The sequence below is a fragment of the Carassius carassius genome, chromosome 30, assembly GCF_963082965.1.
Source record: "Carassius carassius chromosome 30, fCarCar2.1, whole genome shotgun sequence".
Lineage (NCBI taxonomy): Eukaryota > Metazoa > Chordata > Actinopteri > Cypriniformes > Cyprinidae > Carassius > Carassius carassius.
In genome coordinates, this window is record NC_081784.1 from 11,193,423 (window position 1) to 11,210,828 (window position 17,406).

At 37.5% G+C, this 17,406-nt stretch overlaps 1 protein-coding gene across 2 annotated transcripts; it reads right to left on the minus strand.

Annotated features, from left to right (window-relative positions):
- Positions 1–6,069: 6,069 nt before the first annotated feature.
- Positions 6,070–16,275, minus strand: LOC132111121 (V-set and transmembrane domain-containing protein 4-like). 2 transcript variants are annotated; one of them, XM_059518289.1, is made up of 8 exons: positions 15,886–16,274; positions 14,405–14,800; positions 9,325–9,378; positions 8,113–8,220; positions 7,893–7,926; positions 7,668–7,792; positions 7,241–7,299; positions 6,070–6,377 (listed from the first exon to the last, which is right to left on the minus strand). In XM_059518289.1, the coding sequence occupies exons 1-8, from the start codon at positions 15,935–15,937 to the stop codon at positions 6,216–6,218; spliced, it is 990 nt and encodes a 329-aa protein (XP_059374272.1). In that variant the 5' UTR covers positions 15,938–16,274; the 3' UTR covers positions 6,070–6,215. The 2 variants fall into 2 exon arrangements, with proteins under 2 accessions (XP_059374272.1, XP_059374273.1); XM_059518290.1 differs by lacking the exon at positions 9,325–9,378 and having other exon boundaries at positions 15,886–16,275.
- Positions 16,276–17,406: the final 1,131 nt, after the last annotated feature.

A 17,406-nucleotide genomic window follows, 5' to 3' on the forward strand; every position in this document is an offset into this window, starting at 1 on the left:
CATCCTTTAATGAATCATGAGTGAGTGTGTTTATTCCACAGAAATACTAGCAAATGTAGCCTAAGCTTTCTGAGAATTGAACATTTGTACATGTGGTTCTCTGTCAGCATCCAGAAGTGGATATTACGTTTTTTTTGTAGTTGTCTGGGCTACTGCGGTAGTTAAATCCATAGAATCGACAAAGATGTCCATTAAGTTTAATTGCATGCAGAGTAACACATTCCATTTGCAACAAAATTGCAATGTGGACGATGAACCCTTAATAAATGTAATTTACTGATTTTTAATATGCTTTTTTAAATTTAATTTTTCTCATATTATATATATATATATATATATATATATACACATACACACACACACACACACATATATAATTATTATTATTATTTTATTTTTTTTGTAGAGTCTGTTGTTTGAAATACTTATTTCTTAGACACTCGGCAACATATTCATGCTTCCAGGGCTGACTTGTTGAATAGACTCAACTGCAAAAAAACATCAATTCTTCCTGTGTTCAGCTGTCCAGATGTATTGTGTACACACTTTGCTGTGTATTAAAGGGCTGAGTCTGGGTCTCTCATTAAGCAGACAGCAGTCAAAGAGCTGTGAATCCTGGGAGCTCCCACCAGGCCATGCTTCACTTGCCTCTCTGGGGAAGAGGGCTAATTGTTGCTTCCCTCCAACCTTTGGAGACTGTCTTCTCCTAATAGCTGTCATGAAGCAGCATGAATAAGCCAGCGATGGGGTTCGGGCCATAAAATAAATAAATAAACCAGGGATGGCGGTCTGAAATCAGCCATTCCATAAGGCTGTGTAGGCTATAGAGAGCAATGAAATGGGGTTGCTCTCAAAATAGGGAAATTAAATAAATGTTATAGTTTATTGTATTCACTGCAGTAAGATTATATGTTTATATTTAAAGGAATCGTTAGTTTAAATAATGTTTGTTCCTAATTTCAGTTTATTCCAAATAATGAAACCATGTATAGTGGTTTATTTTATACGGTGTCTTTAAATATCCGTGTTTGAATGGAATTTTGTAAGAGGGCGTTCGAGTGGAGATGTGATTTTTTATTTTAAGAAATATAACATTATAAAATGTATAAACAAAAATGCCAAGAGCGTAAATAACAACCATCCATTGAGAAATGGATTCATTTTTGATAAAGCGTTGCCATGGACAATATGATGTCACACCGCTGGGGCCCGTTCTTCGTACGTCGCTAACTCAGTTAGCTGGATTTGAATGTTGACGATTTGGCGTGATCTTGGATCATTTGGTTCTTCGAAGCTCATCCCGGAGCTGCTGTCATAGCAACAGGTCCGTGAGCTTAAACCTGCTCGGCAGCAGGCTTATTTCATGTAAACAGGATTAGATCGCTTCTTTTCAACCAGAACTGATACTCAAAATATATCTGCTACCACCGCTACTTTATTACAAGAGTATCGTACTGATCCAGGGACAATAATTTAAAATAATAATCATTAAAAAAAATATTTAAAAATAATATAAAAATGCTGTGTAGTCTATAACAGCCTACTATAGACACAGCCAGTTTTACTCACTGAAATATTTATTTGTCATAAAAGTATTACTTCATAATTGTATTAGAGTCTTACACACATGCTATACAGAGAGGAGTCGTGCATTATTTGGAGTGATGGCTGCTATTATAAGAGTGGCTTGATGGAGTGCAGGAGATGCAGATAACATGATATTGACCCTTAAGAAACTTTCATTAATGCTGTCACGTAACAAATCTGTCCAAATATAAAATGAAATGAATAGATAATTTCTACATTGAAATAAAAATGTAAAGACTGTACAACTATTATAAATTGCGAATATAAATAATTGGGAATCATGAAAAAAATTCTAATAAAATAAAAACATGCATCTATTATCTGTTTCATGTATCTATTATAACATTTATGTAGTTTTGTTTGCTTGGCTGTTTCGTTAGAAAAGTCCAGAAATTTGTCAAGTTTTTCGTCGGGTGTCATTTTAAATTATATGACGTCATTACATTGCCGTCTTGCCACCAGCCAATCGCTGCACTGCTGATCATGGTTTCGAGTATCGATACATATCCCCTTTTAAGCCAACACATGAACGCGCAATTATCTCAGATAACTCAATCCAGCGATACTCATACACAACAGGTGTGTTCGAAGAACCCAATTAGCCGGATCATGATTAGCACGATGATATCATCTTGGATTTGTCATTTGATCTCGGATGTAATAAGCGACGTACGAAGAACAGGCCCCTGGATGGCGCGAATCGAGTATTAACATCACTGTGAATGTTAAGAAAATAGTGTTTAAAATAAACGCCTTTGGAGTTTAAAATAAAAACACATAAGTTACGCTGGAAAGACTTGAGCGTGAGTAAACAGTTATATACATAAAGTTAAGTAGGCATACATAAAATGGCTGTCGTGTAAAAATTATGTTAACGTTACACATCTCCGTTAGGTCAACTGCTTGCGAGGAGAAGAGTGGTGTAGAAATTCTTCAGATTTTCTCATTTTAAGTATCTATGCGAAAATAACAGCATATGGATTTGGAACATGAGCGTGAGTAAGTTAAATAATCATACACTTTATGTTTTACTGAAGTTGAGGCTCAGTGCAGAAAATTTGTTGTTATTTTTTCTTTGCTGCTTCCTCCTCATATTTGGTCAAGGGTGTTGTTCTAAGCCACAGAACTGAGAGTAGATGAATTTGCTCTGCTTTTGATGGCCTAATAGTTCGTGGTACACACTGTGTTTGTGGATTTCTGTCCCGACTCCGACTACTCGACTAACTGTTACCCGTCAGATTTTCCTTACAGGGTTTACTGCACATCCCTATTTCTCATGCTTAAAAACATTTAATGTGTCTGCACTACTGTAATTGTATTTTTACTCTTAGGATAGGTGTAGACTTTAATAAAACACAATCTAATAGGTAGAAAAAAATATTTATTGGTTTCCTGTAGCTGAATCCTTCTATATCTTCAACCGCGAATATACAGTAATTCATAATTACTGTATTTGCATTACTGTAAGGGTAGGTTTAGGGTTGTGAAGGGTGTAGATGTTAATAAACCATAATGTTATGGGCAGCATTTTTGATTGTAGAATTGTATTACCCACTGTTTTAATGGAAGGTAGCAAAATCTGACAGGGTAGGACAAATCGACAGAACAACGGCTTTCATTCTCGCTTTGCTCTGGGTTTTGTGCTTGCAACATCTACACCCACTGTAGTTCTATATACAAAAGAAGGCGCGGCCGTGGCCTAATGGTTAGAGTCGTTACTCAAAGTTTGTGGGTTCGAGTGTCGAATTGTAGGTGGGGGAGTGAATGTACTGTGCTCTCTTCCACCTACAATACCAGACCCTTGAGCAAGGCACCAATCCACCAACTGCTCCTAGGGTGCTAAAGCAAAAAATGGCTGCCCATTGCTCCGGGGGTGTGTGTGTGTGTGTGTGTGTGTGTGTGTGTATGTGTGTTTGTGTGTGTTTACTACTTACTGCTGTGTTTGTGCACTTGAATGGGTTCAATGCAGAACACCATACTTGGATACTCTTTCTCTGAGAGGATCTGTTGTATCATATCACAGGGAAGTCGTGGCCTAATGGTTAGAGAGTCAGACTCGCAATAGAAGGGTTGTGAGTTTGAGTCTCGGGCCGGCAGGAATTGTGGGTGGGGGGAGTGCATGTACAGTGCTCTCTCCACCCTCAATACCACGACTTAGGTGCCCTTGAGCAAGGCATCGAATCCCCAACTGCTCCCCGGGCGCCGCAGCATGGCTGCTCACTGCTCCGGGTGTGTGTTCACAGTGTGTGTGGGTGTGTTCACTGCTCTGAGTGTGTGCACTTCGGATGGGTTAAATGCAGAGCACGAATTCTGAGTATGGGTCACCATACTTGGCTGAATGTCATGTCACATATATGCAATCCTGCAGAGCAAAAACAAAGCGGGACCGCAGATCGTCATTACAGGTTTAGAAGAGACTAGTAGACAGCTGAAGAGTATAGCTTTATTTACGCTCGACACTAATGTTTAAGAGTGATCCAGCGCTAAGGACGCAGGAGAAACTGCATCTCCTTCTCTCACTCCCTCTGAGCTCCCTCTCAGGCCCCTATGCCATCCTCACGCTGCATCTGCTCATTAATATGCTCTGTGACCACAATGAAGGGGGAGAATCGCTCTCTTTAACCTTTGTGCATGCGGCTGATTGTGCTAAATAGAGGCGCTTAATAGACTGGAACATAATCACCATATATCTCTTGAAGAGAAGCAAATGACCTTCTCAAAAGACAATAGCCATCTCAATTTTAATATGTTGGTGGGTTTATGATATTAAATGTCAAACCATTTTGGCTCCTCTGAATAATTAAATCAAATAAATTATAGCACCTAGGCAGAACCATCTTGTAGCCTAACCTAATTATAATGCACTGTAAAGCTAATTATTAAGCATAATTACAATTAGTATGATTTTAATAAATGTAACCATTAATGGGTTAATCACTGGCTCTTAGCTGTGTGTTTAAAACCCCAATTAACGGTTTGATTTCTACAGCTTACACTTAGGAGCAAAATATGCCTTTAAATTTGAAAGAAATAAAGATTTGAAATTTATCATTATAATTATCGATATCAACTGATATGAAAAATTTTATTGTTATATATTTTTTTGGCCATATTGTCCAGCCCTAGTGGGAGAGAAAGAGACAGACTAAACTCAAGAACGGTCAATAAGAGAGGACAAGATGAACTGAGACATCATAATGCGCATTGTATCAGTGACTTTATGCTTAATAGCTGTGCACTTGCACCCATCTTGTCTAAACCTAATTTTGTAGATAACCAGTTTTAGCTGTTAAAGGGTTAGTTCACCCAAGAATGAAAATTTGTCTTCTGATCACCCTTGAGGCATCCTAGGTGTATGTGACTTTCTTCTTTCAGAATAATCCAATCGGAGTTATATTAAAAATTGTCCTTGCTCTTTCAAGCCTTTCAATGGCATAAGCAGGTGTTTGTTGTCAACCGTTCAAAAGATGTGAAATAAAGTGCATGCATATGTAACAAAATGTCCCTCACATGGCTCCGGGGGGTGATGATTAAAGGCCCCCTGTAGCGAATCCATGCTTTTTGGTAAGTTAAATATCCAGATTTCAAACATAATAAAAACTTTTTTTCTCACTTCTGCTGACTGTTGGGAGCCAGAAGACTTGCAGGCTGATGTTGTAGTTCGTCAGCGCTGCATGGTTAGTGACGAGAGCGGATAGAGAACAAAACAAAATGCCAGTCATGAATTAGAAGCACAAATAGATGATTTGTAAATAAAAACGTCAGTGGATTTCAAAATAAGCCAAGAGAAGACTGGTTTTCCTTTGCTAAAGTAAGGAAACTTTGCGTGCGCCTGACGCATACGTCTTCCGCCTGCATGTCTTTCGCCCCACAGTCAGCAGATGTTCTGTTTATACATTGTAAAAAGTAACAAATTATGATCGCCTCTGAGTTAGAAAATATTACAGAATGTAATACATAAATTGCATTTATATGCATAAATAGAAAAGTATTATGTACAATATGTTGCTTAAAGTGTAAATATTATGCACATAAAGTAATTATAAAAATGTATTATAATTCTTTTTTTTTTTTTAGATAGTCACAGGCAAGTTCAATTGAAATTCCCATTTAAATCTCTAACTTGCCCTTTAATACACTATAGCTGACATGTATTTTTAGTTATGGAAAGTAAACAACAGCAAACAAGGTAATTGATCTTACAGGTCTTATTCTGGTTATATCAGAGGGTTAAATGTTCTTTGATATGCTTCAATAAACAACACAATGATGACCTGTTTAAGCGTGCATAAATGAGACAATAATATATCCATGTGCTCTGTTTGCTCATACTGTATCATCCTCTGCATTTAGGAAGTAATCTTTATTTTATACAACACAGCAAAAAATTTAATTGTTACATTCTTTACAAAATTGCATCATCAGATTCCACTCCAAATGGAGTCAAATCCATAATGAAAACCTTAATTTTTAGGTTAAAGAGATGTGCCCATACATATATAAAAGAAAATGCTGCTTTTGTATTACAGATTTTATACTAGAAATACTAGTACGCGTGAAATAACAGAACATCAGTATGTAGGGAAAAAAATATTTTATTCTTATAAATAATTTTGGTGTGAAAATATTTACACTTGCTTCTCCACAAAGAGTATTTGGGCATATACAGTCCCTGTGCATTGTGTTTTCAGCTCAGGTTGTGCACATCCAGTCAAGTCTGTTTTTAGCTCAGGCTTCGGTTCCACCAGCTCCAACTCTGCATATGTCAGGCTGTCCTCTACCACCCTTGGCTTGAAGACGAGAAGAGAACAGGGCATTTCAGATACATGAAAACTAAAGTATGTTGTCAGAGGTCTGAAAGAGGAGATTCTCTGGGGAATGCGGGGTCAGAACAACATGAAATTATAGGTGTAATTTTATTTGTGTAATTGTTCATAAACGGTTCTAACAAGTCGGAACGGCCACTTAATCTGATAAACATATATTTCAGATGGTCAAAAGGAAGTACTTCTAAAATGGAATGCAAAAAAGCAAGTGGACAGAACAGCAGGATAGACATATAAATGTTCTCCGATCCCCTGCCAGTAACACTTATTTAAGGAAGTCTGTGTCCTGCTAGAAGAGTCTAAAAAGCTTGTTCTCCGTTGACCAACCAGATTACAAATTGATTTCACAATACAATGCTGGACCGTAAAACATTTTCAGATTTTTTGCTGCTTTTCAGCATTTCATTGATGATTTCCCTGGAATCTAATCTAATAAGAATCAAGCATGTTAAATAAATAATCACGCTTTGGAAAGTAATAATAGTAAATAAAATTATAACAGCCATAAATGGAGGTTGGTATAGCAATAACTGTGGCAAACATAAAGCTCAATAAGAAAGCCACATTATTTCCCTCTTGCATGTTTCTAGTCTGTGAAAATTCAATTGAGAGGCTAAAAACAGTGTGTTGTTTGATGCAAATATTATACAATTGTGAATAAAAAGATTATACATACAAAATTGATTATAAAACAAGCAATTTAGCAAGATATACATTTAGGACGATTATGAAACCCCATCATCATCACTTAATCTTTTTAATGCTTTAGTATGAAAGAAAATTATGCTCTTATGTAAAATGAGTTCAATAAAATTTAGCATTCCTACCCTTTTTGTAGGTTGTGCCTTTAAAAGTTTGGTCCTACGTGGCTTTCTTGGTACAGGTGCTAGAAAAAAAGGAGAAAGAAAGAGTGAGAAAAACCAAAAAATGAGTGATACGTGTTCAACATTTGCTAACATTAAATAATTTAAAGCGTTCATTAACTTTGGTCTACATATAATTTCACTGTAAATAACAATTCATTAATGCATTTTAAATGAACATGAATTAATTAATGAACAATAGTATATATTCATAAATTAACATTAACCTATATTATTAAATGCAATAAATGCTCATTCATTGTTCAAAATAACTAATGTATTAACTAGCTTAACTGAATTGAACCTTCATGTACAGTGTTATCCAACATTTTGATAACCCAATCATTTTTGATTTGGTGTTTTAATGTAAGGGTTTCAGTTTGTTATGTACCTTTAGCTGGTATCTGTGGTGGTGGTAGTGGTTCAGTGATGTCTCTGAGCTGTGGTTTGTGCCGTCTCTCTTTTCTGTGCATTGCAGGAGAAGAACTGCACACACTGGTTACTGTTTCTCCCGAGCTAGATATATAAAACGCAATGATGTTATTAAATTCAGTCTAAGAATCAATCAGTCAGTTATAACAGTAAAGCAGTGATCAATCATTTTGCATTGGTTTACCTGTTTTCTGGACACTTCACAAGGTAATAACTGGCTAGATAGATATAGAAATGAACAAGCATAAAAACTTAAATAATATGTGTGTAGTAATAAGAAAAACAGAATCATACGATAAGAATACAATATTTGTTTTTATATATTTTGAAATGCATTTGCTTTGATGACACTGTATTTTTAAAAGTATTATGTAAATGATAAATGATCTTAAAAAGCTCATCACCTCGTAGTCTTCGTCTGTGCTGCAGGTGCTGACATGTGATAGTCATGGCAAAGACAAGCATACAGACCAGACCGATAGAGCAGATGAGCGCAGCACACAGATACAAATCTGAGAAAGATCACAGCAAAACAGTGTGCTGTAAACACTAAATTACAACAAGCCCTGACCTGGCAGACAACAAATAAAAACTTTTTTGAAAAGTGATAAATCACTTTTTATTTTAGTTTTAGTTTTAAAGGGATACTCCACCCCAAAATGAAAATTTAGTCTTTAATTACTTAATTACCATGTCGCTCCAAGCCCTTAAAAGCTTCATTCGTCTTCGGAACACAATTTAAGATATTTTGGATAAAAACCGGGAGGCTTGTGACTGTGCCATTGACTGCCAAGTAAGTTACACTGTCAAGGTCCAGAAAACTATGAAAGACAATCGTCAGAATAGTCCATCTGCCATCAGTGATTCAACCGTAACGTTATGAAGTGACAAGAGTACTTTTTGTATGAGAAGAAAACAAAAATCTCTCCCTACATCACTGTAGCACCATTTTGGAAAACACTTGCTGAACCTGCTTTCTTCTTGTACAAAAACTATTCGTGTTGCTTCATAACGCTATGGTTGAACCACTGATGGCAGATGGAGTATTTTGACAATGTCTTTCATCCTTTTCTGGACCTTGACACTGTATTTTACTTGGCAGTCAATGGGACAGTCACAAGCCTCCTGGTTTTCACCCAAAATATCCTAAATTGTGTTCAGAAGACAAACAAAGATTTTACGGGTTTGGAACGACATGGGGGAAAGTGATTAATGACAAAATGTTCATTTTGGGGTGGAGTATCCCTTTAACAGATATGGAAATAAAACTATAATTTTTCAATTATGAATTTGCATATAAAATGTAGTGTATTTTGGAATAATGTAGTGGAAATGTTGAAAAAGTATCATAAGCCAAGGTAGAATCCTTATTCCAATATAAGCTTAGGCAGAGCTGACCACAAAAATAAACCCAACGCTGTGAGCACACTTGGTTTACACTTGGTTGATTTTGGTTTGGTCTTTCTCAACCAGAAAAGAGGAAATATAACACACTTGCTAAAGTCTGTCCAACACTGTAAGCTGTGATCCTATCCACTTGATCAGTGACAGAGATTCCAGACTGCAATAAACAACATGTTGCCTTATTTTATTAAAATAATGAGGTAACAGCATACCTTCAAACATGCGCCATATGACATCAGCTTTTCCTGTGCTGGCTATATGATGTACTGAAAACATTAAAAGAGACAAAAGAAAAGTATGAAATGTGAAAATAGTAAAAGGTAAAATGTTTATAAATAATTATATAAAGAAACATTTTATGAGAAATTATTTTATTGATTGACCTTTGGGGTTAGGTCTTTTTTTTATAAAGTAAACTGGTTTTGAATTCTTGTGGATTGTTTAATCATGCTTAACATTTGTATTGCAATTTTACAATCTAAGTTTAAGGGGAAAACATGATAATGAAGCGTATTAACATTGTTGCATATTTGACTCAATGCTCAACCTGGTCATTCTCACCAACATCTTGTATTCCGTGCAGATTTTTTGCAGGGTTGTGCTTGATGAGGCTTCAATAGGACCAGTCAAGGACATTTTGATTAAAAGGAATTTGGGTTAGAGTCCTCTAAAAATATTTAACCTTTGACCCTGAGAAATGTTGCTTTAATAAATCTATCACAAAAAGCTCATAAACAGCTATTAATACACACAGCACCCATTTCATCAATGTTTAAATTACTTAGTCTACTATTAAATACTTTTAACATTTGTTTACCTGAAACAAAATTCAGATTTTTGAGATTATATGGAAAATCATATTTTCTCTCATTCTTTCATTAATTTTTCTTCTTTAAACGCTTACTGCATTGAGTTTTTTTAAAAGCATGTCAGGTCAGGGAAAATTGCTTACAGATGTTGAGGGCACTGGTGGACAGTATTACTGTCAAAAATAATTGAATGATATTTATTTAAAATGTCATATTAGCTGAATAAAATTTAGATAATTGTATGATGAAACGCAATAAAGGTTCTCACTCTCTTAAAACTGTAATTTTTGTGCTACTATCATAAAAAGAAAAGAAGAAGAAAAAACTGTTTTCAAGAAGTTTCCTGAACACTTCCTCCATTTGCTATTGGCCAGCGAAGAACCAACCAACACCATTGCTCGAGTCAGTGTTGCTTTGTTGGGAAGGTTAAGATGTTAAAGAAATAAAGGTAAACCAATTTACAAATGGAAATCTATACATATTCAATTAGAAGGTATTTAAAATTTACATTTTACAAGGGCTGAGCTTTAAAAAAAAAAAAAAGAAAATCTTCCAAAAACATAAGCCTTGATCAGCAGCATATTAAAGAACTTTTAGCACCCTTCTTTCTGTGTTCTGAGTCCTAACGGATCCTGTTGTGTGTCTCTCACATGCACTATATTAGCACTGACTCCATCAGCAGCAGGCATACAGTTACACATCTGATTTGCATTTTCTTTCACAACAAAGCCATTCTATTTAACCCCTGCTAAACTGAGGGGTTCAGCACATTTTCAGATCTGCAGACCCATTGTGCAGTTACATTTGAGAACACGCTAAATCCAAAGTCAAACGGGTGGGGAACAACATATGTTGAATGCCGCTTTTGTTTTGGAAAAGCATTAAGTCATTTTCAGACGGACCCTGTGGCTATAGAGTTGATTGAAGCAGTTAACCCAAAACTGTGGTCCTGCTTTGGTCTGTTTATGGGGTATCTCAGCTTGTTGACATTTTGTTGTGTGTTTCACAAGACAAATTCCCTGTTTAAGTCAACCTACTACCTCCATTTCCTTCCTTATTTTATTTTATTTTATTTTTTTCTTGTATTTTTGTGTCTCAGATTTGGTTAAGTGGGGTATCTGTGGTTGTCTAACCCCTGCAATAATATTCTGTTGCTTTTATTCCTTCAAAACCACATCTTTATGTCTGTGAAATATATGCTGATGTTTTTCTTCAAATAAATCATCAGCTACATATGCACTTTATGGAATAGTTTAAAAAAGTATTTTTACTGCATTTATTTATTTTCTAAATGTACCCTACTTAAATATACAACGATGTATAACTTATGAAATACACAGACTTATAACTTTTAGTTTTTTTGATTTAGCTTGTAAAGCATCAGTCATACAAAGACATATTTTAGATGCGGTGGTTGTTCATAGCCAATGATGGAGCATAACTGTAAATAACTTTTTGAACTTTATAAATTGTTGAGCTACTTTAAAGACATAGTTCATCCAAAAACTTCAATTTCGATATATAATTTTTTAAAATGTGGTCGATGCAATATAGATTCTCAAAGGCCACAAATAAACAAAAACATATGTGCATTGCTTTCAGAGGCATTGGAAGAGTGGGGGCTCACTAAGAAAGACCCATACAGGAGCTTGCCTTGGTGAAGGTGACCCCTTCCTAGCCCCACCAAAGAGGTCATAAGAATCCTGTGCGCTGGTGGATCTGCTTGGGGCAGCCTATGCACCAGTGGCTAAAGTAGTCAATGCTACTGCTGCAGACAGGGCATGGGAAGAAGTTGGCAAATACAGAGAAGTTACACCAATACCTCTCTCAGAAGATCCACTTAAGTGGTGGTATAAGCATTAAGGAGTGTACCCACTTTTGTCCCTCCAGGCAAAACACTATCTTTGTGTTCCAGGGACCAGTGTACCAGCTGAAAGAATTTTCTAACAATGCTGTTGTAGTGACAAAACACTGTAAGGAAGACCCTATCTAGGATTAACACACGCAAGGCTGCAGGTCCTGACGACATACCTGGCCGCATACTGAGAGACTGTGCTGTACCGCTGACAGACGTCCTAACAGATATCTTCAACATCTCGCTGAGCCAGGCAGTCATCCATAGATGTCTCAAATCCACAACAACCATACTGGTACCAAAAAATCACCTGTGTCCTGTCTAAATGACTACCGTCCCATAGCACTGACTCCAATCATGATGAAGTGCTTTGAGAGGTTAGTCATGGACAACATCAAAACCAGCCTCCCCAACACACTTGATCCGCTCTAGTTTGCATACCGTCCAAACCGCTCTACAGACGATGCAATTTTCTCCACCCTCCGCCTGGCTCTTACCCACCTAAAGAATAAACACTCCTATGTTAGAATGCTGTTCATCAACTTCAGCTCAGCATTCAACACAATAATACCAAAACAGCTCATAAACAAACTAAACCTGCTGGGGCTTAATAGTTCCCTCTGTAATTGGATCCTGGACTTTTTAACTGGAAGACCTCAGTCAGTCTGTGTTGGCCACAACACCTTGAGCACTACAACACTGAGCACAGGTTCCCCACAAGGCTATGGGCTCAGTCCACTGCTCTTCATGTTGCTGACCCACAACTGCACTGTTCCTTAACTGCCAAGTTCAGCTCCAACCATATCATCAAGTTTGCGGATGACATAACTGTGGTAGGTCTCATCAGCAACAGCAATGAAACACACTACAGAGAGGAAGTGGCACAGCTGGCTGAATGGTGTTGCACTAACAACCTGTCCCTCAATGTGGAGAAGACAAAAGAAGGTTGTGATGGACGTCAGGAGAAACTCCGTTGACCAAAACCCAATGACCATCGACAGCTCAACTTTGGAGAGAGTCAACAGCACTAAATTCCTGGGGTTGCACATCACAGAGGATCTCACCCTAATTATGTAGCACCGTGGTCCTGTGAGACATGACACTTCATTCCACTGTATTGAAACTTGAAGAAATTGTTTCATCATTCACTCACCCTTATGTTGTTCCAAACCCATATGACTTTCTTTCTTCAGTGGAAGATAAAAGAAGAAATATGACTTGTGGACTGTATTCCAATCCTTCTGAAACCTATAATAGCTTTGTGTAATTTATGATTCACTGAAAATCTTTACATCTGACCTAGTTCTCACTGGCACGTCCTTGAGAGAACAAAACGTATCTTTTCAACTGACTTGATCCGGTTCTCAAAATCGGGCTGACTTATTCATAGACTTATCCAGTTCTCAAATTCAACGCTTGAAGGTGAAGATTTTCAGAGAATAGCTTACATTTTAATCTACTGATCATGCAAAGTGGTTTTTAAAAGACTGAAAGCTCTAGTATAAACTTCAGAATCTCCTTTTGTGTTCTACAGCAGTAAGAACGTCATTTCAGAAATTAGGCCTTAGTAAATGATGACAGAATGTTTATTTTTAAGTGAACTTTTACTCCAAGTGCATGCAACTAATACTTATTTGTTCTCTTTATTGCCGCTAGCATCTGGCAATTGCCATTTATTAGGCAGATGATTAATCCATTGGACACTGAGGCTTTGGGCACCTCTTGCTGTCCGAACACCAAAGGAAAACTCATAATTCAGCCAGTGTAAATGTTTTCAGTTGCATCCTTGCCAAGTCTCCTCTCTCTGTCCCTACAGGTTGCTCTCGTTAACAGCCTCATGGTCTGTTTGTTTTGGTCCAGAACCTGTTTAGAGTGGAAATGATGTATATATATGTGGAAGGTCGAACCCTAAGACTTACAAACACACTGAAGCTAGCATGTGGAAAAGGTTTCAGTGCGAGAAATGGGAACGTTTACGCCTCATTTTCTCATTGTTTATTTCAAATTTTATGGACCATTCTGAAAAACTATTTGGATTTGGGCTTTGAACTGTTGACATGGAGTAATGTCACTGTGTGAATCTGATATAGTCACTCTTTTGTGATGTTCTGAAAAGAAAGACCACCCCACTCTGCAAAAGAGGTTTACAAATAGCTAATAATGAACTTTGTCACCGATTATGGAATTGTTATTGACCCTGTGCTGGATGAACTGTAGGATTAGTGAACTGGAGGAAACGGCTGTTGTGTGGTAGCCCTGACCATGGCAAGACATCACTCTTCGACAACATCCAGCGAAACCACACTGTTTGCTGGCACTACTGACTAGTTCATGAATTGAACGTTAGTTTTATACTCCAGATTGCTAAGTAGTGCAAGTAGTGTGATTGCACTGAAAAATAGTCTGAAGTATGCTTTGGGTTCAGGTAGCTAACATGCTAAAGCTAATGGCAATACCAAAATGAGAGGATGCACATTTGATAAATCAACTGAAAAAGGCAAATGCTTCCATTTAGTGAAAAAAAAACAAAAAACTTTGCTTCACTTCAAACGATAGTAGCTTTAAGATGTCATATACTAGAAGACTGAGTACATAGTGTATTGTACATTTAAGACACATTCAAGTTACCTCGTAATTCCATGCTTCCTGTTCCATTTGACGAGGCCCTCCAATTGTTTCTGTGCTTCCGTATTTCCTGCACTTTACAGGTATAGTTGCCCCCATCCTCGAGGGACACATTCAGGATCAGCAAACGATAGATCTGTCCGTCCATTTCTTCCCACAGGTGGAACTTGGTCTGTGGAAAATGCTTGCTGTAGTTGCCGTAATATTTGGTCTTCTTCATGCCCATCCTGCCCACGAGGTGCTCGTCTTCAGGGGTAGGGAAGTAGAGCCAGCGTAGCACCAGGACACTGTTGCTTCTCTTTCTCTGAGACACTAAGCAGGTCAAAGTGATGTTGTCTCCCTCCATACACATGCTGACTGGCCCAGGGGTGACGGTCACATTTAAAGCTTCACTCAGCTCTGGGGAAAAAACATGGAGTAAAAAGAATAAAAACATGTTTAGACTTTCTCTGTATTGTTGCTGCAGATGTGTAATAGCTGCAGATGTATTATATTAAATACAGTATATCTGATTTTATGATCAAGTCCAAGAAAGGGATTGCCCTTCATGATTTAAATATGCAAGCAAAAGAGAAAAAAATAGATTTTAATCATAAAAAGAAAACCCAAGAGATTAAAAAATTGCAAATGTATTTTTCAAAAATTTTAAATGTATAAAAATATTTATCAATATGTTTTCCTATAGTAATATTTATACCTCAAAAAGATAATTGCATACAATAAAATCTGTAGTAATTAAACAATTAAGTTATATAAACAGTTATAGAAATGTATCCTGATTTTAAGATTTAATTATCAGTCTCTCTCTCTCTCTCTCTCTCTCTCTCTCTCTATATATATATATATATATATATATATATATGATATCTCCTATTTGGACCAAATCCATGACCCATAAAGGGTGTAAAATATCTGAATGCATCTGGGTTTAATATGCCGTGCCAAACAGAAACTACAGGTGGAAAACATTTGTCTGCCTTCTTGAACTACAGGAAAGAGCAGGGAATGCGGCAACAAGATTGTATCCAGCTGTTAAAAGCCTTTTTTGTCGTGTTTATGATGTGTCCCAATTACTGGAGTCCCTCAGGGGTCAACTGGGGCTCTGTTTTCAATGCAAAAACCACATCACAAGAGAGATTTGGACATAAACAAAAAGCCCACAATAATAATGCTGAATAAACCCCTGACCTGAAAATGCCTAGACTGTTCTGAACAATGCAACATTTTGCAATATGTTTTTGTACTGAAGAAAAATATGTATATTTAATGTAAAATGAGGTCAGTGAATAAAAGTAGAAAAGTTTTGTTTACTTAATTTTTTTAGCATGCAAAATAGTTTTATGCAGATGAATGCTGCAGTTACATGTGTAACAAATGGGCAGCTGTTGTCTGAAAAATTATCTCACTGATCATGCACTCCCTGAAAGCTATTTTGCAAGTTGTTTCGTCATTGCATATTAATAGACCAACATAAACATTCTTACCTCCAATAAAAGCCCTAGTCAGGACAACTATCGCAAAACCAGAGAGCTTCATTTTGCAGACCCATAGGCTCCATAAACCCAACTAAACGTCAAGAAAAGAAAGGAGTCCCTGGGATTTTCTCTCCTTTTCTTTCTCCTTCTCAGTGTGTGTGTAACCTGAAACAGTGCGTGATCTGTTCCCATTTAGAAACACCCCTCTTTCCCAGTCTTTCTTTTTTTCACCCACTCTCTCTTTTTCTTTTCTTTTTTCTCTTTCTTTATCCTGTAATCACTCCCCCTGCCAGTTAAAAGTATGTAGGAAATGTCATTTCCAGAGAGAATCTTTGGGAACAGCACAAAATTTCAGCTGGACCTACAGCATTTGAAAGTAGGAAAAGTAGCAGGTCTTAGTAGCATTTACATCCTTATGTTAAATAATGAGTAAAGTGGACTATTACAAAGCTTAAAGGTGTTGTGTTTTAGGGGGTTAAAGGAGCCCTCAACGTAGTGCAATGACCATATTATTGTAATTCCACTACATGTGTGGACATACAGTGGAATGAAATGTCATGTCTCACAGGACCACGGTGCTACATACAGTAATTAGGGTGAGATCCTCTGTGATGTGCAACCCCAAGAATTTAGTGCTGCTGACTCTCTTCAAAGTCGAGCTGTCGATGGTCATTGGGTTTTGGTCAACGGAGTTTCTCCTGACGTCCATCACAACCTCCTTTGTCTTCTCCACATTGAGGGACAGGTTGTTAGTGCAACACCATTCAGCCAGCTGTGCCACTTCCTCTCTGTAGTGTGTTTCATCGCTGTTGCTGATGAGACCTACCACAGTTATGTCATCCGCAAACTTGATGATATGGTTGGAGCTGAACTTGGCAGTTAAGGAACAGTGCAGTTGTGGGTCAGCAACATGAAGAGCAGTGGGCTGAGCCCATAGCCTTGTGGGGAACCTGTGCTCAGTGTTGTAGTGCTCAAGGTGTTGTGGCCGACACAGACTGACTGAGGTCTTCCAGTTAAAAAGTCCAGGATCCAATTACAGAGGGAACTATTAAGCCCCAGCAGGTTTAGTTTGTTTATGAGCTGTTTTGGTATTATTGTGTTGAATGCTGAGCTGAAGTTGATGAACAGCATTCTAACATAGGAGTGTGTATTCTTTAGGTGGGTAAGAGCCAGGCGGAGGGTGGAGGAAATTGCATCGTCTGTAGAGCGGTTTGGACGGTATGCAAACTAGAGCGGATCAAGTGTGTTGGGGAGGCTGGTTTTGATGTTGTCCATGACTAACCTCTCAAAGCACTTCATCATGATTGGAGTCAGTGCTATGGGACGGTAGTCATTTAGACAGGACACAGGTGATTTTTTGGTACCAGTATGGTTGTTGTGGATTTGAGACATCTGGGGATGACAGCCTGGCTCAGCGAGATGTTAAAGATATCTGTTAGGACGTCTGTCAGTGGTTCAGCACAGTCTCTCAGTATGCGGCCAGGTATGTCGTCAGGACCTGCAGCCTTGCGTGTGTTAATCCTAGATAGG

What these genes read in the sequence shown, in the direction of transcription:
- LOC132111121 (XM_059518289.1), bottom strand. Translation starts at nt 15,937, where the DNA reads ATGAAGCTCTCTGGTTTTGCGATAGTTGTCCTGACTAGGGCTTTTATT. An exon ending in AGGAAGCATGGAATTACGAG is followed by an intron (nt 9,379 to 14,404) that starts GTAACTTGAATG and finishes TAATGTTTTCAG; the next exon opens with TACATCATATAGCCAGCACA. An exon ending in GTGAAGTGTCCAGAAAACAG is followed by an intron (nt 7,793 to 7,892) that starts GTAAACCAATGC and finishes TTATATATCTAG; the next exon opens with CTCGGGAGAAACAGTAACCA.